Source organism: Lycorma delicatula, chromosome 1 (genome assembly GCF_047948215.1).
Source record: "Lycorma delicatula isolate Av1 chromosome 1, ASM4794821v1, whole genome shotgun sequence".
Classification (NCBI taxonomy): Eukaryota; Metazoa; Arthropoda; class Insecta; order Hemiptera; family Fulgoridae; genus Lycorma; species Lycorma delicatula.
In genome coordinates, this window is record NC_134455.1 from 396260250 (window position 1) to 396283822 (window position 23573).

General features: G+C 30.8%; 1 protein-coding gene across 1 annotated transcript in view; it reads left to right on the plus strand.

Annotated features, from left to right (window-relative positions):
• Positions 1-23573, plus strand: part of LOC142317381 (uncharacterized) — a 142834-nt gene that overhangs the window by 70525 nt on the left and 48736 nt on the right. Inside the window, exons 3-4 of the mRNA XM_075353895.1 lie at positions 19974-20135; positions 21191-21385. Coding sequence (XP_075210010.1) covers positions 21276-21385 — 110 coding nt within the window. The 5' untranslated portion in view covers positions 19974-20135; positions 21191-21275. The remainder of the gene's footprint in view (positions 1-19973; positions 20136-21190; positions 21386-23573) is intronic.

Below are 23573 nucleotides of genomic sequence, written 5' to 3' on the forward strand. Positions count from 1 at the left end.
TTTTTTCCTCCTATTTTCACATTCAGTGGACCATCTTTGTTATTTCTACTACATTTCATTACTTTTGTTTTGTTCTTGTTTATTTTCATGCGATAGTTCTTGCGAAGGACTTCATCTATGCCGATCATTGTTTCTTCTAAATCCGTTTTACTCTCAGCTAGAATTACTATATCGTCAGCAAATCGTAGCATCTTTATCTTTTCACCTTGTACTGTTACTCCGAATCGAAATTGTTCTTTAACATCATTAACTGCTAGTTCCATGTAAAGATTAAAAAGTAACGGAGATAGGGAACATCCTTGTCGGACTCCCTTTCTTATTACGGCTTCTTTCTTATGTTCTTTAATTGTTACTGTTGCCGTTTGGTTCCTGTACATGTTAGCAATTGTTCTTCTATCTCTGTATTTGAACCCTAATTTTTTTAAAATGCTTAGCATTTTATTCCAGTCTACGTTATCGAATGCCTTTTTTTGTTCTATAAACGCCAAGTATGTCGGTTTGTTTTTCTTTAATCTTCCTTCTACTATTAATCTGAGGCCTAAAATTGCTTCCCTTGTCCCTATACTTTTCCTAAAAAACAAAATTGGTGTTCTCCTAACACTTCCACACTCCTCTCAATTCTTCTGTATAGAATTCTAGTTAAGATTTTTGATGCAGGACTAGTTAAACTAACTGTATTCTTCATATTTATCTGCCCCTGCTTTCTTTGGTATCATGATTATAACACTTTTTTTGAAGTCTGACGGAACTTCCCCTTTTTCATAAATATTACATACCAGTTTGTATAATCTATCAATCGCTTCCTCAGCTGTACTGCGCAGTAATTCTACAGGTATTCCGTCTATTCCAGGAGCCTTTCTGCCATTCAAATCTTTTAATGGTCTCTTAAATTAGATCTCAGTATTGTTTCTCCCATTTCATCCTCTTCTTCCTCTATAACACCATTTTCAAATTCATTTCCTCCGTATAACTCTCCGATATATTCCACCCATCTATCGACTTTACCTTTCTTATTATATATTGGTGTACTATCTTTGTTTAACACATTATTATTAATATAAGTTATAAATTAAAAAAAATCACTTGGTAGTGTATTTCATAGATACACAGAACCAAGTTGCAATAACCAAAAAAATTTTATAAATGATAAATGAAAATTGCAATTTTGTTATGTAAATCATAAATAAACACAAGCTAGCTACAATCAATTATTATTCATCATTCAATGAAAAATATTTATATATAAGAAATTAAAATATAATTTTTTAGTGTATTTAATAAATACAAAAAAAAAAAAAATTGCTGCAAAATATTATTCATAATTATTTGAAAAATGTTTATTAACTATAAATCAAAATTCCCATTTTGTAGTCTATTTTAATAGATACACAGCCTAGCTGCAAAGTATTATTCATCAACAAATGAAACAAAGGTATAAATATTAAATCAAATTTCCCAATTAGAAGCGTATATGATAGATACACACAAACTCAAAGAAAAGGGGAAATTTAAAAAATTAAATAACGTTGATGAAAAATTTTTTTTAGAAAATAAATTCTCATATTTATAAAGAGAGAGGTTATATTTTAGAAACTTATGATGTAATATGATAATTAGATGATAGAGATGAGTATGAATTAAATGTTACCTTAGGCAATAAAACTTTAACGGGTTGTAATTTTTCACTTCGATTAATTAGTCTTCGGTTCTTAGCAAAACAGACAGGAAAACTAACATAATATAGCACACCCTGAAACCATACAACAACAAAAAATCACCACTGTTACTCACAATGCATTGTGATCAGGAAGTTTACAACTTAGACAGTAGGTAGCAGAACGTGTCTGTCAATTTAATTTGCAACAAGCTTTGTGACCTACTGAAACCTTATTTTCTTTGTTTTCGTGAGAAATTGTCAATTGCTGGTACTCTTACCTTAATTTAGTTTAAACACTGACTATATTAACTTAAATCTGTATTGAAGATTTACATTTCTATGTACTGTAACTTATAAAAAACGTTTTGCTTCTGTTTAACAAAGTTCTGTAAAAATTTGATTCTATCTAATTGATAAATGAGTAGTCAAATTTATTCGTTTAAATTAATTTGAATAATTTTTGTATTTGTCAAATGTCAATGGTTTTTTTAAACATTTTTTAATGCTGTAAGATATGCCTAGTTGACCTACATCATTTTAGAATTTCTTGATTACAAATTAAATTCAAATTCATTCGTTACATAAGTTTTGTAATCTTATAGGGTTGAATTGTAGGAACTTAAATTTATGAATAACCAAAATTCCTGTTTTACTTTATATCAAATGTAGAATTAATTCCAATTTTATACCTAATTTGAAAGCAACAGGATACTTCATTATGTTGTATTAACTTAAATTTGTATTGAAACTTTACATATCTATGTACTGCAACTTATAAAAAACGTTTTGCTTCTCTTTAACAAAGTTCTGTAAAAATTTGATTCTATCTAATTGATAAATGAGTAGTCAAATTTATTCGTTTAAATTAATTTGAATAATTTTTGTATTTGTCAAATGTCAATGGTTTTTTAAACATTTTTTAATGCTGTAATATATGCCTAGTTTACCTACATCTTTTTACAATTCCAGATTCCAAAGTATACTCTAATTCATTCGTTACATAAGTTTTGTAATCTTATAGAGTTGAATTGTAGGAACTTTTATTTATGAATAACCAAAATTTCTGTTTTACTTTATATTAAATGTAGAATTAATTCCAATTTTAGGCTTAATTTGAAAGGTATGGGGTTAACCTAACCTATCTTCAATATTTGTACAATTTACTACATTTTAACTTTTTTCTGCAAAATATAAAGTAGTAAAACTAAATTTAATTTACATAAAATTCTACATTTTTATTTGAAGTTCATAAATAATTTGGTTTTAAGCTTTACATATCTACGTACTGTAACTTATAAAAAATCTTTTGCTCTATTTAACAAAGTTCTGTAAAAATTTCATTCCTCATTTAAGTTCTACAAATACCATATTTAGTTGTGTGAATTATAAGATTATTGCAACAGCTTAACTAATTTTTTTTTTTTAATTTCTTTTTAAAATATTTTTTATGAATACAAACTTCGGTGGTTTTTAGTACTCTAATTACTGTGGATTTTTTTTTTTTATTCAGTCATAACAATTAGTTCATTAGTGGACTTGATAATTTTTCAACGCCATAAATTGGTGTTATACTTTTGTCTTTGTTTTAATTTAGAAATGTAAATAATTATAAAAAATACAGACTTAAAATTTCAAAGCAAGATTAGATATTATTTTGGTTGCCCTCTATTTATATTGCTTCCATTTATTTTTTGGGGGGGCCGAAAATTGCCCTAGGATTTTGGAAAGAATATTTAAATAGTTTTTCGATTATTTTATGTTTAAATTAATAAAAAATTGTTGTAATCTGTCTTCAAAATGGTAAAAATCATAATTCATGATAGTTAAATTCAAAATTTATGATACTTTTTTTTAATAATGTCTGAATTTCTTTTTAAGTTTGATCAGCATAAATTTATTGCACTGTATGCAATAAATTTAATCATTTTTTTGGTTTATTAATGGAGTGATACAATTGCTAATTTTTTACATATTAACTCCAAAAAAAAAAGCTGTTATGATAGATCTATGGAAGTTATTTATAAAAATGAATCTTGTTCTTCGACTCGTGTAATTGAAATAATGAATTTAAAAAAAACATTTTTACCTACAAAATTAATTTTTCCAATATATTAAGAAAAATATTTTTTTAACATAATTAGCAAATGAACCATAACCTAACCTAACAGTCACAGTGTACTGTGTTAAGATGGCCTCTATTTAATCTGAAAGGATCCATTCTAATCAAAAAACGGGGTTCTCGATTCAATTATTGTATATATTTGTAACTTTTAGCAAATTTTTTTTGATCATATCCTATTTAATGGCAAACACGTTGGTCTGTTTGTTAACTTCTTGCAGATCTGCGCTTTTATTAAAAATTGTATGATAATTTGCAATGGAAAGGTTAGGTATGTTGTTATGATGAATTTCAAAAGCAGTATCAATTATCAGGCTTTTTTAAGCGCATTTATTATGAAATATACTACTCTTAACTGGTAAAAAAAAATGAGTATTGCTTTGATGTTTCTTCTTTGACTTTTTTTTTTGTCTTCAGTCATTTGACTGGTTTGATGCAGCTCTCCAAGATTCCCTATCTAGTGCTAGTCGTTTCATTTCAGTATACCCACTACATCCTACATCCCTAACAATTTGTTTCACATATTCCAAACGTTGCCTGCCTACACAATTTTTTCCTTCTACCTGTCCTTCCAATACTAAAGCGACTATATACCAGGATGCCTTAGTATGTGGCCTTATAAGTCTGTCTCTTCTTTTAACTATATTTTTCCAAATGCTTCTTTCTTCATCTATTTGCCGCAATACCTCTTCATTTGTCACTTTTCCACCCGTCTGATTTTTAACATTCTCCTATAGCACCGCATTTCAAAAGCTTCTAATCTTTTCTTCTCAGATACTCCGATCGTCCAAGTTTCACTTCCATATAAAGCAACACTCCAAATATATACTTTCAAAAATCTTTTGCTGACATTTCAATTAATTTTTGATGTAAACAAATTATATTTCTTACTGAAGGCTCGTTTCGCTTGTGCTATTCGCCATTTTATATCGCTCCTGCTTCGTCTATCTTTAGTAATTCTACTTCCCAAATAACAAAATTCTTCTACCTCCATAATCTTTTTTCCTCCTATTTTCACATTCAGTGGACCATCTTTGTTATTTCTACTACATTTCATTACTTTTGTTTTGTTCTTGTTTATTTTCATGCGATAGTTCTTGCGAAGGACTTCATCTATGCCGATCATTGTTTCTTCTAAATCCGTTTTACTCTCAGCTAGAATTACTATATCGTCAGCAAATCGTAGCATCTTTATCTTTTCACCTTGTACTGTTACTCCGAATCGAAATTGTTCTTTAACATCATTAACTGCTAGTTCCATGTAAAGATTAAAAAGTAACGGAGATAGGGAACATCCTTGTCGGACTCCCTTTCTTATTACGGCTTCTTTCTTATGTTCTTTAATTGTTACTGTTGCCGTTTGGTTCCTGTACATGTTAGCAATTGTTCTTCTATCTCTGTATTTGAACCCTAATTTTTTTAAAATGCTTAGCATTTTATTCCAGTCTACGTTATCGAATGCCTTTTTTTGTTCTATAAACGCCAAGTATGTCGGTTTGTTTTTCTTTAATCTTCCTTCTACTATTAATCTGAGGCCTAAAATTGCTTCCCTTGTCCCTATACTTTTCCTAAAAAACAAAATTGGTGTTCTCCTAACACTTCCACACTCCTCTCAATTCTTCTGTATAGAATTCTAGTTAAGATTTTTGATGCAGGACTAGTTAAACTAACTTATTCTTCATATTTATCTGCCCCTGCTTTCTTTGGTATCATGATTATAACACTTTTTTTGAAGTCTGACGGAACTTCCCCTTTTTCATAAATATTACATACCAGTTTGTATAATCTATCAATCGCTTCCTCAGCTGTACTGCGCAGTAATTCTACAGGTATTCCGTCTATTCCAGGAGCCTTTCTGCCATTCAAATCTTTTAATGGTCTCTTAAATTAGATCTCAGTATTGTTTCTCCCATTTCATCCTCTTCTTCCTCTATAACACCATTTTCAAATTCATTTCCTCCGTATAACTCTCCGATATATTCCACCCATCTATCGACTTTACCTTTCTTATTATATATTGGTGTACTATCTTTGTTTAACACATTATTATTAATATAAGTTATAAATTAAAAAAAATCACTTGGTAGTGTATTTCATAGATACACAGAACCAAGTTGCAATAACCAAAAAAATTTTATAAATGATAAATGAAAATTGCAATTTTGTTATGTAAATCATAAATAAACACAAGCTAGCTACAATCAATTATTATTCATCATTCAATGAAAAATATTTATATATAAGAAATTAAAATATAATTTTTTAGTGTATTTAATAAATACAAAAAAAAAAAAAATTGCTGCAAAATATTATTCATAATTATTTGAAAAATGTTTATTAACTATAAATCAAAATTCCCATTTTGTAGTCTATTTTAATAGATACACAGCCTAGCTGCAAAGTATTATTCATCAACAAATGAAACAAAGGTATAAATATTAAATCAAATTTCCCAATTAGAAGCGTATATGATAGATACACACAAACTCAAAGAAAAGGGGAAATTTAAAAAATTAAATAACGTTGATGAAAAATTTTTTTTAGAAAATAAATTCTCATATTTATAAAGAGAGAGGTTATATTTTAGAAACTTATGATGTAATATGATAATTAGATGATAGAGATGAGTATGAATTAAATGTTAACTTAGGCAATAAAACTTTAACGGGTTGTAATTTTTCACTTCGATTAATTAGTCTTCGGTTCTTAGCAAAACAGACAGGAAAACTAACATAATATAGCACACCCTGAAACCATACAACAACAAAAAATCACCACTGTTACTCACAATGCATTGTGATCAGGAAGTTTACAACTTAGACAGTAGGTAGCAGAACGTGTCTGTCAATTTAATTTGCAACAAGCTTTGTGACCTACTGAAACCTTATTTTCTTTGTTTTCGTGAGAAATTGTCAATTGCTGGTACTCTTACCTTAATTTAGTTTAAACACTGACTATATTAACTTAAATCTGTATTGAAGATTTACATTTCTATGTACTGTAACTTATAAAAAACGTTTTGCTTCTGTTTAACAAAGTTCTGTAAAAATTTGATTCTATCTAATTGATAAATGAGTAGTCAAATTTATTCGTTTAAATTAATTTGAATAATTTTTGTATTTGTCAAATGTCAATGGTTTTTTTAAACATTTTTTAATGCTGTAAGATATGCCTAGTTGACCTACATCATTTTAGAATTTCTTGATTACAAATTAAATTCAAATTCATTCGTTACATAAGTTTTGTAATCTTATAGGGTTGAATTGTAGGAACTTTAATTTATGAATAACCAAAATTTCTGTTTTACTTTATATCAAATGTAGAATTAATTCCAATTTTATACCTAATTTGAAAGCAACAGGATACTTCATTATGTTGTATTAACTTAAATTTGTATTGAAACTTTACATATCTATGTACTGCAACTTATAAAAAACGTTTTGCTTCTCTTTAACAAAGTTCTGTAAAAATTTGATTCTATCTAATTGATAAATGAGTAGTCAAATTTATTCGTTTAAATTAATTTGAATAATTTTTGTATTTGTCAAATGTCAATGGTTTTTTAAACATTTTTTAATGCTGTAATATATGCCTAGTTTACCTACATCTTTTTACAATTCCAGATTCCAAAGTATACTCTAATTCATTCGTTACATAAGTTTTGTAATCTTATAGAGTTGAATTGTAGGAACTTTTATTTATGAATAACCAAAATTTCTGTTTTACTTTATATTAAATGTAGAATTAATTCCAATTTTAGGCTTAATTTGAAAGGTATGGGGTTAACCTAACCTATCTTCAATATTTGTACAATTTACTACATTTTAACTTTTTTCTGCAAAATATAAAGTAGTAAAACTAAATTTAATTTACATAAAATTCTACATTTTTATTTGAAGTTCATAAATAATTTGGTTTTAAGCTTTACATATCTACGTACTGTAACTTATAAAAAATCTTTTGCTCTATTTAACAAAGTTCTGTAAAAATTTCATTCCTCATTTAAGTTCTACAAATACCATATTTAGTTGTGTGAATTATAAGATTATTGCAACAGCTTAACTAATTTTTTTTTTTTAATTTCTTTTTAAAATATTTTTTATGAATACAAACTTCGGTGGTTTTTAGTACTCTAATTACTGTGGATTTTTTTTTTTTATTCAGTCATAACAATTAGTTCATTAGTGGACTTGATAATTTTTCAACGCCATAAATTGGTGTTATATTTTTGTCTTTGTTTTAATTTAGAAATGTAAATAATTATAAAAAATACAGACTTAAAATTTCAAAGCAAGATTAGATATTATTTTGGTTGCCCTCTATTTATATTGCTTCCATTTATTTTTTGGGGGGGCCGAAAATTGCCCTAGGATTTTGGAAAGAATATTTAAATAGTTTTTCGATTATTTTATGTTTAAATTAATAAAAAATTGTTGTAATCTGTCTTCAAAATGGTAAAAATCATAATTCATGATAGTTAAATTCAAAATTTATGATACTTTTTTTTAATAATGTCTGAATTTCTTTTTAAGTTTGATCAGCATAAATTTATTGCACTGTATGCAATAAATTTAATCATTTTTTTGGTTTATTAATGGAGTGATACAATTGCTAATTTTTTACATATTAACTCCAAAAAAAAAGCTGTTATGATAGATCTATGGAAGTTATTTATAAAAATGAATCTTGTTCTTCGACTCGTGTAATTGAAATAATGAATTTAAAAAAAAACATTTTTACCTACAAAATTAATTTTTCCAATATATTAAGAAAAATATTTTTTTAACATAATTAGCAAATGAACCATAACCTAACCTAACAGTCACAGTGTACTGTGTTAAGATGGCCTCTATTTAACCTGAAAGGATCCATTCTAATCAAAAAACGGGGTTCTCGATTCAATTATTGTATATATTTGTAACTTTTAGCAAATTTTTTTTGATCATATCCTATTTAATGGCAAACACGTTGGTCTGTTTGTTAACTTCTTGCAGATCTGCGCTTTTATTAAAAATTGTATGATAATTTGCAATGGAAAGGTTAGGTATGTTGTTATGATGAATTTCAAAAGCAGTATCAATTATCAGGCTTTTTTAAGCGCATTTATTATGAAATATACTACTCTTAACTGGTAAAAAAAAATGAGTATTGCTTTGATGTTTCTTCTTTGACTTTTTTTTTTTGTCTTCAGTCATTTGACTGGTTTGATGCAGCTCTCCAAGATTCCCTATCTAGTGCTAGTCGTTTCATTTCAGTATACCCACTACATCCTACATCCCTAACAATTTGTTTCACATATTCCAAACGTTGCCTGCCTACACAATTTTTTCCTTCTACCTGTCCTTCCAATACTAAAGCGACTATATACCAGGATGCCTTAGTATGTGGCCTTATAAGTCTGTCTCTTCTTTTAACTATATTTTTCCAAATGCTTCTTTCTTCATCTATTTGCCGCAATACCTCTTCATTTGTCACTTTTCCACCCGTCTGATTTTTAACATTCTCCTATAGCACCGCATTTCAAAAGCTTCTAATCTTTTCTTCTCAGATACTCCGATCGTCCAAGTTTCACTTCCATATAAAGCAACACTCCAAATATATACTTTCAAAAATCTTTTGCTGACATTTCAATTAATTTTTGATGTAAACAAATTATATTTCTTACTGAAGGCTCGTTTCGCTTGTGCTATTCGCCATTTTATATCGCTCCTGCTTCGTCTATCTTTAGTAATTCTACTTCCCAAATAACAAAATTCTTCTACCTCCATAATCTTTTTTCCTCCTATTTTCACATTCAGTGGACCATCTTTGTTATTTCTACTACATTTCATTACTTTTGTTTTGTTCTTGTTTATTTTCATGCGATAGTTCTTGCGAAGGACTTCATCTATGCCGATCATTGTTTCTTCTAAATCCGTTTTACTCTCAGCTAGAATTACTATATCGTCAGCAAATCGTAGCATCTTTATCTTTTCACCTTGTACTGTTACTCCGAATCGAAATTGTTCTTTAACATCATTAACTGCTAGTTCCATGTAAAGATTAAAAAGTAACGGAGATAGGGAACATCCTTGTCGGACTCCCTTTCTTATTACGGCTTCTTTCTTATGTTCTTTAATTGTTACTGTTGCCGTTTGGTTCCTGTACATGTTAGCAATTGTTCTTCTATCTCTGTATTTGAACCCTAATTTTTTTAAAATGCTTAGCATTTTATTCCAGTCTACGTTATCGAATGCCTTTTTTTGTTCTATAAACGCCAAGTATGTCGGTTTGTTTTTCTTTAATCTTCCTTCTACTATTAATCTGAGGCCTAAAATTGCTTCCCTTGTCCCTATACTTTTCCTAAAAAACAAAATTGGTGTTCTCCTAACACTTCCACACTCCTCTCAATTCTTCTGTATAGAATTCTAGTTAAGATTTTTGATGCAGGACTAGTTAAACTAACTTATTCTTCATATTTATCTGCCCCTGCTTTCTTTGGTATCATGATTATAACACTTTTTTTGAAGTCTGACGGAACTTCCCCTTTTTCATAAATATTACATACCAGTTTGTATAATCTATCAATCGCTTCCTCAGCTGTACTGCGCAGTAATTCTACAGGTATTCCGTCTATTCCAGGAGCCTTTCTGCCATTCAAATCTTTTAATGGTCTCTTAAATTAGATCTCAGTATTGTTTCTCCCATTTCATCCTCTTCTTCCTCTATAACACCATTTTCAAATTCATTTCCTCCGTATAACTCTCCGATATATTCCACCCATCTATCGACTTTACCTTTCTTATTATATATTGGTGTACTATCTTTGTTTAACACATTATTATTAATATAAGTTATAAATTAAAAAAAATCACTTGGTAGTGTATTTCATAGATACACAGAACCAAGTTGCAATAACCAAAAAAATTTTATAAATGATAAATGAAAATTGCAATTTTGTTATGTAAATCATAAATAAACACAAGCTAGCTACAATCAATTATTATTCATCATTCAATGAAAAATATTTATATATAAGAAATTAAAATATAATTTTTTAGTGTATTTAATAAATACAAAAAAAAAAAAAATTGCTGCAAAATATTATTCATAATTATTTGAAAAATGTTTATTAACTATAAATCAAAATTCCCATTTTGTAGTCTATTTTAATAGATACACAGCCTAGCTGCAAAGTATTATTCATCAACAAATGAAACAAAGGTATAAATATTAAATCAAATTTCCCAATTAGAAGCGTATATGATAGATACACACAAACTCAAAGAAAAGGGGAAATTTAAAAAATTAAATAACGTTGATGAAAAATTTTTTTTAGAAAATAAATTCTCATATTTATAAAGAGAGAGGTTATATTTTAGAAACTTATGATGTAATATGATAATTAGATGATAGAGATGAGTATGAATTAAATGTTAACTTAGGCAATAAAACTTTAACGGGTTGTAATTTTTCACTTCGATTAATTAGTCTTCGGTTCTTAGCAAAACAGACAGGAAAACTAACATAATATAGCACACCCTGAAACCATACAACAACAAAAAATCACCACTGTTACTCACAATGCATTGTGATCAGGAAGTTTACAACTTAGACAGTAGGTAGCAGAACGTGTCTGTCAATTTAATTTGCAACAAGCTTTGTGACCTACTGAAACCTTATTTTCTTTGTTTTCGTGAGAAATTGTCAATTGCTGGTACTCTTACCTTAATTTAGTTTAAACACTGACTATATTAACTTAAATCTGTATTGAAGATTTACATTTCTATGTACTGTAACTTATAAAAAACGTTTTGCTTCTGTTTAACAAAGTTCTGTAAAAATTTGATTCTATCTAATTGATAAATGAGTAGTCAAATTTATTCGTTTAAATTAATTTGAATAATTTTTGTATTTGTCAAATGTCAATGGTTTTTTTAAACATTTTTTAATGCTGTAAGATATGCCTAGTTGACCTACATCATTTTAGAATTTCTTGATTACAAATTAAATTCAAATTCATTCGTTACATAAGTTTTGTAATCTTATAGGGTTGAATTGTAGGAACTTTAATTTATGAATAACCAAAATTTCTGTTTTACTTTATATCAAATGTAGAATTAATTCCAATTTTATACCTAATTTGAAAGCAACAGGATACTTCATTATGTTGTATTAACTTAAATTTGTATTGAAACTTTACATATCTATGTACTGCAACTTATAAAAAACGTTTTGCTTCTCTTTAACAAAGTTCTGTAAAAATTTGATTCTATCTAATTGATAAATGAGTAGTCAAATTTATTCGTTTAAATTAATTTGAATAATTTTTGTATTTGTCAAATGTCAATGGTTTTTTAAACATTTTTTAATGCTGTAATATATGCCTAGTTTACCTACATCTTTTTACAATTCCAGATTCCAAAGTATACTCTAATTCATTCGTTACATAAGTTTTGTAATCTTATAGAGTTGAATTGTAGGAACTTTTATTTATGAATAACCAAAATTTCTGTTTTACTTTATATTAAATGTAGAATTAATTCCAATTTTAGGCTTAATTTGAAAGGTATGGGGTTAACCTAACCTATCTTCAATATTTGTACAATTTACTACATTTTAACTTTTTTCTGCAAAATATAAAGTAGTAAAACTAAATTTAATTTACATAAAATTCTACATTTTTATTTGAAGTTCATAAATAATTTGGTTTTAAGCTTTACATATCTACGTACTGTAACTTATAAAAAATCTTTTGCTCTATTTAACAAAGTTCTGTAAAAATTTCATTCCTCATTTAAGTTCTACAAATACCATATTTAGTTGTGTGAATTATAAGATTATTGCAACAGCTTAACTAATTTTTTTTTTTTAATTTCTTTTTAAAATATTTTTTATGAATACAAACTTCGGTGGTTTTTAGTACTCTAATTACTGTGGATTTTTTTTTTTTATTCAGTCATAACAATTAGTTCATTAGTGGACTTGATAATTTTTCAACGCCATAAATTGGTGTTATATTTTTGTCTTTGTTTTAATTTAGAAATGTAAATAATTATAAAAAATACAGACTTAAAATTTCAAAGCAAGATTAGATATTATTTTGGTTGCCCTCTATTTATATTGCTTCCATTTATTTTTTGGGGGGGCCGAAAATTGCCCTAGGATTTTGGAAAGAATATTTAAATAGTTTTTCGATTATTTTATGTTTAAATTAATAAAAAATTGTTGTAATCTGTCTTCAAAATGGTAAAAATCATAATTCATGATAGTTAAATTCAAAATTTATGATACTTTTTTTTAATAATGTCTGAATTTCTTTTTAAGTTTGATCAGCATAAATTTATTGCACTGTATGCAATAAATTTAATCATTTTTTTGGTTTATTAATGGAGTGATACAATTGCTAATTTTTTACATATTAACTCCAAAAAAAAAGCTGTTATGATAGATCTATGGAAGTTATTTATAAAAATGAATCTTGTTCTTCGACTCGTGTAATTGAAATAATGAATTTAAAAAAAAACATTTTTACCTACAAAATTAATTTTTCCAATATATTAAGAAAAATATTTTTTTAACATAATTAGCAAATGAACCATAACCTAACCTAACAGTCACAGTGTACTGTGTTAAGATGGCCTCTATTTAACCTGAAAGGATCCATTCTAATCAAAAAACGGGGTTCTCGATTCAATTATTGTATATATTTGTAACTTTTAGCAAATTTTTTTTGATCATATCCTATTTAATGGCAAACACGTTGGTCTGTTTGTTAACTTCTTGCAGATCTGCGCTTTTATTAAAAATTGTATGATAATTTGCAATGGAAAGGTTAGGTATGTTGTTATGATGAATTTCAAAAGCAGTATCAATTATCAGGCTTTTTTAAGCGCATTTATTATGAAATATACTACTCTTAACTGGTAAAAAAAAATGAGTATTGCTTTGATGTTTCTTCTTTGACTTTTTTTTTTTGTCTTCAGTCATTTGACTGGTTTGATGCAGCTCTCCAAGATTCCCTATCTAGTGCTAGTCGTTTCATTTCAGTATACCCACTACATCCTACATCCCTAACAATTTGTTTCACATATTCCAAACGTTGCCTGCCTACACAATTTTTTCCTTCTACCTGTCCTTCCAATACTAAAGCGACTATATACCAGGATGCCTTAGTATGTGGCCTTATAAGTCTGTCTCTTCTTTTAACTATATTTTTCCAAATGCTTCTTTCTTCATCTATTTGCCGCAATACCTCTTCATTTGTCACTTTTCCACCCGTCTGATTTTTAACATTCTCCTATAGCACCGCATTTCAAAAGCTTCTAATCTTTTCTTCTCAGATACTCCGATCGTCCAAGTTTCACTTCCATATAAAGCAACACTCCAAATATATACTTTCAAAAATCTTTTGCTGACATTTCAATTAATTTTTGATGTAAACAAATTATATTTCTTACTGAAGGCTCGTTTCGCTTGTGCTATTCGCCATTTTATATCGCTCCTGCTTCGTCTATCTTTAGTAATTCTACTTCCCAAATAACAAAATTCTTCTACCTCCATAATCTTTTTTCCTCCTATTTTCACATTCAGTGGACCATCTTTGTTATTTCTACTACATTTCATTACTTTTGTTTTGTTCTTGTTTATTTTCATGCGATAGTTCTTGCGAAGGACTTCATCTATGCCGATCATTGTTTCTTCTAAATCCGTTTTACTCTCAGCTAGAATTACTATATCGTCAGCAAATCGTAGCATCTTTATCTTTTCACCTTGTACTGTTACTCCGAATCGAAATTGTTCTTTAACATCATTAACTGCTAGTTCCATGTAAAGATTAAAAAGTAACGGAGATAGGGAACATCCTTGTCGGACTCCCTTTCTTATTACGGCTTCTTTCTTATGTTCTTTAATTGTTACTGTTGCCGTTTGGTTCCTGTACATGTTAGCAATTGTTCTTCTATCTCTGTATTTGAACCCTAATTTTTTTAAAATGCTGAGCATTTTATTCCAGTCTACGTTATCGAATGCCTTTTCTAGGTCTATAAACGCCAAGTATGTCGGTTTGTTTTTCTTTAATCTTCCTTCTACTATTAATCTGAGGCCTAAAATTGCTTCCCTTGTCCCTATACTTTTCCTGAAACCAAATTGGTCTTCTCCTAACACTTCCACACTCCTCTCAATTCTTCTGTATAGAATTCTAGTTAAGATTTTTGATGCAGGACTAGTTAAACTAACTGTATTCTTCATATTTATCTGCCCCTGCTTTCTTTGGTATCATGATTATAACACTTTTTTTGAAGTCTGACGGAACTTCCCCTTTTTCATAAATATTACATACCAGTTTGTATAATCTATCAATCGCTTCCTCAGCTGTACTGCGCAGTAATTCTACAGGTATTCCGTCTATTCCAGGAGCCTTTCTGCCATTCAAATCTTTTAATGGTCTCTTAAATTAGATCTCAGTATTGTTTCTCCCATTTCATCCTCTTCTTCCTCTATAACACCATTTTCAAATTCATTTCCTCCGTATAACTCTCCGATATATTCCACCCATCTATCGACTTTACCTTTCTTATTATATATTGGTGTACTATCTTTGTTTAACACATTATTATTAATATTTTTTATTTTTTTTTTATTTAAAAAAATTTTTAAGTTATAAATTGAAAAGTTATGATAAAAAATTTGTTTTGTTTTTTTTAGATTGGTAGGATATTTTTTAGGTTATGTTGAGATGCAACTGACCCAAAGCATTAGGTCTGAAATTGCCTGTTCTTCTTAAAACATGGGTTTTAGGTTTCTCCAGCATTAAAAAATGTACTAATAAACACAGTATTACATCAGTTAAACATATGAAAAACCAATAATAAGGTACCTTTTTTTTTCATCTCTCTTGGGTCGGTTCAACATTCAAGTATTACTCATCCCAGGGGAGTGTCCTTTTGACTCTAATGGGCCTTCCCACCCGCTGGCAGTACATCCAGCATGGCAGGTTGGCCTGCCAGTTCAAGATCTTTTACTTACATCGCGCCTGCCTCTAACTGGTAGGACATGGGTAATTCCAGGATCCGGCTATGCCGTTCCCAGGGCCTCTGCCCAAGCAGTTGGGACTCTGTCTTAAATAATCTTTTGTCGCCTGCCTCAAGTCGTGAGGCAGGAGGTCGGGCCCACCTATGCTGTTCCCAGATCCCACCCCACAGCCAGGACTCAATCTTTCACAAATTTTTTTTTGTGACTCAAAACCTCTTCCACTCCCAGAAGTTTTCATCTTATGTCTTCAATATTAGATACTATTAGTATTAGTCACTGCAATATTCATTGCAGTGACTTCTGTGTATTTCTCTTTGTGTTGAAGGCTCCAATCCCAGCTGGGACCACATACAGTAGCACCGAGCTAGTGATCAACAGTAGTATCTGCTCTCGGGCCCCACTTGCTCACTATTAAATATCCCATTTTATAAGTGAGTCTTTCAGCCTTCTTTACGGTCTCTAGTAAATGCTGATTAAAATTATTCGTTTGTGAGAACCAAACCCCCAGATATTTCACATGGGAGCTTGGATTCCACCTGGTAGCTGTATACTAATCCACCTGATCTTGCGTCTGCCCATTACAGCCACCATTGTGTTTTCTCTGGTACTAATTACAGGTCTTTAGTTTGGACCAGGTGCTCACACGTTGCACTGTATGGTTGGCATTTCTTATCACTTTGTCCTCTGTGCGTTCTGCTGTTAACAACATCAAATCATTCGCGTAGGCAACCAAAGACACTTCCTCCATGAATTCCAATTTCAGAACTCCTTCAAACATTATATTCCATAGGAGAGGGCTTTAAGCTGAACTTTCAGGAACATCCCTTTGCATGTGTGTGTCTCCCTCCTCTGTGTCCGTCAATAACTCTCGATCTCGCAGGTAATCTCTGATTGTTGGATCAAATATGGGCTAATGTTTTTCTTACTTAAAGTTTCCATAACTGTTTCCCATGGAATATACTGTTGCAAGCATTTTGGCCATCCAGGGGGACCATCAAGGGTATTTTTCTCGTCCTCCGGATGCCCGTCCTACACTCCTTGATCCATCTCATTACCCTACAGAGAGCGTCTACTGTTGACCTGCTGTGGATGAATCTGAACTGGGTGGTGATAGTCCTCCTGACTCATTTAATTCCAACCAGATCCTTTCAGCTAGAAGTCTTTTGTGTATCTTCCCCAATGAGGGTAGCAAACATATCTGTCTGAAGGATGGAGTCCTGTTGTTGTGTCTCGCCTTGGGGATCAATACAAGCTTCCCCTTTACCATGTTACTGGGAACTGACCCAGCTCAAGCATCTTATTTATAGCCTCGAAAATGAGGCAGTGGTGTCTGTTCATCAGCCCCTTCAACAGTCTCCTGGAGACCCCATTTGGGTCGGGCTTTTCCAACTACTGGTCCTTGAAACTGCCCATTCAAGCTCATCGATATTGAACCGTCTTTTCTTATTGCATATTACATCGGTCTGTTCTATTACTTCCTTCTGAAAAAGGGGGTAAACCATATATGTTGCCTGTTACCTGGATAACTGTGGGGGGACGGACGGATGCACTGAACTTCTTCATCAGCACCCGATACGACCTCTCCCATGAGTCATTATGACCTCTCCCATGAGTCATCATTTAGTTTGGCCACTAGCTTCTTCTAGGCTTTCGTTTGGAATTCTTAATCATAGCAAAATACACCTTTTGTTTGTTTTTGTACATGTTTCTACTATTTCCAACTCCTCAGGGTGAGGGCATCTGGCCTTCATAGTAGTTGAACATAGCTTGGCGATTCCTTTCCTCCACCAGTAAACCTTTTACGTAGCATATGGTGCCTGTGGTTTAATACATTCATTCTCCTCCATTAGAAAACGAAAAAAAATCATGTGGGTTCCATTCCTTTATGCTCCCAGTCCTGGTTGCCACCGAATCCTCAAATGCTTGAGGATTTCCAGTTTCCACCTGGAGTTCGTGGTCTTGATAGGATCTCAAATTGCATATGAAACATGATCTCTAAATGATCACTCAAAAAGTCTTCATCTAGCACCTTACAATACTTCATTCTACTGGAGATCTTCTCCGGGATGGCCATGTTATCAATCACTGCTCCAGCACCATGTCTCACAAACGTCCGAACTCCCATACTGCTCAGGACTACTATATCCATCAACCCCAAAAAAGTCGCCAATCTATACCCGTGATGAGTCAGTCTTGTACCACCCAGTTCTATTGATTCAGCATTAAAATCTCCCATAAGTATTACAGGTTTTCTCGACATCCTAATCAGCTCTTCCAGGTTGTGAAGAAATTCATCAAATCTCTCCATGTTGCTATTCAGGGAGATATAACAGTTTACAAGTACACATGGGCTTCAAGTGACTGCAATAAAGCCCCTTTCAGTTTTCATCTTTGCCATTGACTAATGATTGGTTACATTTTTTATTGCGATGTCCTCTTCTGTGTCCACCAGCCAATTGCCTGTTGAAATTACCCTCTTATTCGGTTCTGCAATTATTAAATAATCAACAGCCTTCTCCACCGTAGTGCGTGCACCATGCAACATTATGAGCAGTTGCCTTCCTATTTATGTAAATTTGTAGCAAATTCATGGTTTATGTGATTGACACTCCTGGCCACTGGTCCGGTGTCCGTACTCCCTGCAATCTAAGCATTTCTCTGGCTCCCTGCACGCAATAATTTTTGTGGCTCCCACTCCCACAATTGTAACATAAATCTGAGTGGTTGGGTCCCTTACAGACCTTATATCCCATTCCCCATATTCCAACATCGGTAACATCTAATCTCATCAACCCTAAGCTCGATACGGCATGAATGCCACCCAACTCTGATTCTGTTTGCTGGCTAACATTTTGGCTCTTCTAGAAGAAAGCATCACTTTGGTCTTCTGAGTCTCTTCAAAGGCTGGCCTCAGAGTGTACACCTTGATCGGAATGTCTGTGCCCACCTCTTTACAAATTGCATCCTGCACTTCTGGGTGGCATCCATGTCTAAATCCTTCACATGGAATGAAGTCATTCTAGCATTTTGGGTCCCTTCCCCTACCACTACATTCTCCACCTTTGCTCCCAAACGTCATACACATCTTCCCATTTCTGAGATGAATCAGTCACTCGGATCTCCATAGTATCCGTTGCCCTTCCTTTCTTCACTGAGAGGATATCCTCTGCTAATCCATCTCCAAAACCATTCATAACCTGTTAGAATAAGTCTGCATAAGTTACGTCAGGTTTTCTGATCGTCATAATCAATGTGGCTGATCCCTGTGGGACTCTCTTCTTGTGTTCTCCATCAATGAGGAAAAGGGGCCATTTTTCCTCCATTTGCATCTCCCTTCTTGCCCATTATTCCACTGTTTTGCTAAATTTTATACCAGACTCGTCATTTGGGGCTATGAACACTGTCCTGGTTGTTTCCATTTTCCCGATTCCATGCAGTACCTTGCTGATTTGTCTAGTTAGATCATCATTATCTTCTTCTACCATAATCGTAAATACTGTGTATTTGTTCTCATCTTCATTTTCCGGGTATAAAATCTCAATTCTCCTGGAGTCTCACTATTGTGCCACTAGGAATAGGTGTTCCAATATCTGGTGCCAGCTCTTATATCATGTCTGATTATGTGCTGCTTTTCGTAGACTTCCCCTTAAGGATGATGAAGACGTGCGACCCCTCAACATCTCCCTCCCTTCAAAAGACCACGTGTCACCTCCACCTTCCGGAAACGATTTCTCTGCTATTTGATCTCCATGACGTCTTCCAGGTTGCATAAGGCATTACACTATAATGCCTTATCTGTATTCTTGGTCAGTGTTTGTGTGCGGTTTTCATCCATTTCCAAGCACATGTGAGTCTCCTTATTCTGTCCCAGTTTTGGGAGGGCTATCTCATATAAGGATCTCACTACTAATTCAACGTCTTTCGCCTTCTCCAAAATCGTGTAGGCGCACTCTTTAATTTTGGTCTTAATATTTGTATGCTGCCGAATCAACATAATTACAGCAGGATTTTTCCTATTTGGTAGGTATATGCCGTCAGTGAGGTAAAAAGTGTACACTATTTAATTAACACAATACAAGTTTGCGACTAACAATCATCATTAAGTTGATTTCTGGGACAAGTAATTTAATTTTGTAATTTTCAAGAGAATTTTCTTATAAAATAATGTGTTCTGTTGTATTTTAGCTACAAGAAATTGATCTACTCACAAGAATTGGACCCTGTTAGTAAACGAAGATTGGATAATATACAGCATTATTTGTATTACATTAGCAGTCAGTTGACACAGGCTAATAAAGTTCTGGATGACAGTTGGATTTCATATCAAGACAAGAAGAAAAATGTTAAGTAAGTAACTGTCTTAATATTTTGGTGTCGGGGCTAATTTTGTGGTGTTACTTTTTGATGGTAATATTGTTTGTTTATGTAGTAGATTGTTTTTATTCTAAATTAGTTGAATCAAAGGTAAGAGTATGAAAGTACACAGGCAAATTTAATGGTCAATCATTTGAAAATTGGTAAGTTTGAAAGAAGACCTGTTATAAAAAGAAATTTAATTAGAATATGCATTGCATCCGTTAGATTAGTTGAGCATTGTATTAGTTTAATTCTGTTTTTGGAGAATGTTATTTTATATATTTGCCTAATTTTTCTTGTAATTAGTTTATACGGTTCATTTTTTTTACATTAATTTTTCATTTTCAGTCAGCAGGATAAAAAAAAGTTCATAGCAATTTAATTTTAGTAGTTTCCTAAAACTGGTTATCAAAAATTAACTGGTTGTCATATGTTAAAAATTAACTGGCAACACAGCATAATTGCAATAGTCACCAGAATTCTATAATTCAGTAAGTAAAAAATGGAACCTTTTATACTTCCACCATTTTTGGTAGTTTTAGTGATTAAGTTCTTAAAAGCCTGTCTCACAGAGATAAATTGACAATTAGGACAATTGACCTAACAAACCTAATAAATCCAAGCAGGCACTGTCAAACCAAAAAATTATGGTTAGAGTTTTGGAGCAGATTTTTCCAATGAAATTTATTGACTGTGTTACTATAATAATATCACAAAAAGCTGAAGGAGGTATGCAAGATCAGTCCTAAATAATTAATATGCAGTGCTCACAAAGGGTATTATTCTTGATCACAGTGAATTATTCCACCCTATAGCTTGTACCAGGGCTTTGCTTACTTAATTCTGGGAAGAGATTTTCAATTATCATTTCTACAACCTGAACACAGTTACTGAGTGACTATCATCTCTTCACTGAGATGAAAGTCTAGTGGCTAACCAGCATTTTGAAAACAACAAGAAATTAATGATTAAGATTAATAACTGGGATTTTTTATAGTTAGGATTGTTTTTATACCCTAATAATTTTTTTTTACATTTTCTTACAGGGGTAGTGGTATCCATATTCCTCCACGAGAGGAACTTTATCAAACATTAATTATACAGAATAACATTATTAATAGATTTAAACTGATGATTGAGGACGTACAACATCGTATTCAACAACGAAATCGAAAACTAGAAACAAGAATGCCATTAATTACTAATCTTAATTTGAAAAAGAATAGTAAATATAGCCAAGGGTAAGTCAATAATTTGTTTGATATTCAATTGACAGTTAGCAATAGCTCACTTATTTTGTTAAGGCGTAGAATTTTAAATTTTTATTACAGGCTTTTATAAAATTGAGTATTTATTTTCAAAATCTCTAGTTTTTTTTTTTATAATGAAAAACTAGAATTAGTTGTGTCATAAAATTTATTTGTTTTCATTAATTATATGTAATTCATTCACTTAACTGAAAATAGTTTTTCATCCGAGTCAGTTTTATATTTAGAGCTGCATTATTATTCTCCTGGCTATTTTCTTAACCTTGAGTTGTTTATATTTCTCATTTTCTGTTACCTGTTATTTGTCATTGTTATTTAACATATCTATGTAGAAATATATGGCAGACATTATACTTTCTTTATATCTTACATTATACTTATATTATACTTTTGTTTTTGTGTGTGGTTTTAAGAACCTCTGTTATTAAAAATGTCTGAATCTTAGGTATCTTTTGTTTACAGATAAGAAAAATGTTTTCTTTTTTTTTGATAGATATTACCATTCTGATAGAAACCTTTACTTTTCATTTAGTGTGGTGGTGTGGTAGTAGTACAAATACCCTGTCTTAATATAATTATCACAGTTCTAAATATAAATATCATAAATTTCTGATTTACGTAACTTTTGTAAAGAGAAAAAACTTAATTTACTGAGTGTGGATATACTGGGTGTACAATTTTACATGTAGAAAGAGCAAAACATACAGCTTTCATTCTCTGATATTAACAAATTGCTGCAGTATTCTACAAAGAAATATGCTACAAAGTAATTAAAACAAATTTATTCCCTTTTTTATTGCTGATAGAACAATTTTTCTGTTTTTGAGAAAAAAAGTTTGAAAAACAAGTTTTTCCCTGTATATTGAGTAAAGTGAATTGGATGAATAAAAAGATGCTGAAACTACATATACTGACACGTTTTGATATGTTACAACTTGCTCCTTTGTTTGCTGCTTGATGTGAAGTAATAATATTAATTTCATAACACATATTTGCTGTAGTCATCTTTCGGTAAAGAAGTGTCATGAGTTAATATTTTACTATGATTTGATAATGATGTCTTCATCAGATGATGAGATAGTAGGCATCAGGCTTGATAGTGATTTTTTTATAAAATTATTATCGGAAAATAAAATAGTATTAGAAAAGTTTTAAGTAACTGAGAGTGATATCATCAAAAAAACAAATCCTTGAAAAATAATCATGGATTTGCACTAAAATGCATTCGGTCATTTGGTAACAACAATGCAGTTTAATATAAAGTTTGCTATAAAGAAGAAAACTGAAATTGAAGTGACAGGAAATAAAAAAAATTTAAATTGAAACGATAGGAAACTACACTTCTGAAATTAAGAAATGAAAATGAAAATTTGGTTTTCATTGTTAGATGAAATTTAAGGTTTCATGATTAGATTTAATAAAAATATAGTTCTATCAGCAGGAATTATGTGGTGTTATTAACCCTTAACTCACGAGGTGAGATGTGTCATATCGCTTGAATATTTTAAAATGTGTCACTTGTGCATAAACTGTTTCAACGCCCCAATACCCGAGAATACCTTTTGCACATGCTCTCTTCTTTCAGTTGTCATTGTTAGTTTTGACCTTTAGTTCTTATTTGTATAGTGTTGTTGTCTAGCGGTCCCTTGTATCGGTCGTCATGTTATACACTTCCATATTCTAATGTTTTTTGTTATTTTTAAGTTATAAGTGTTTTTTTCGTAGTGTAAAAATGTTATTATTTTGTAAAAAGTAATTACATTTTTCGTTGTGTATTTTGGAACTATTTTAATTGTATATAATGAATATTGATCCTAATGCTTCAACTGATGATCCTGAAGTCATAAATAGTTTGAAGTTTTATGAAAACCTTAGTGATATAGATGATCCGAATATTAATGATGATCTATTACACAGATTATTTTTATTTTACTAATGTAAAACTTCAAATAGTTAAAAATTTGCAACAACATCCAAATGCTATAGAAATGCGAGATGAAACCTTTTTGAAATGAAGGCCTTTATTGGTTTGCTTTTTTATTTGGCAATTTTTACTAATTGTCAAGATTAAATCTTCATTTAAATCCAATCATGCTATAATTTGCTGATGATATAGTAATTATAGCCGAGAATAAAAAAGATTTAGGAGGGATAATGAATG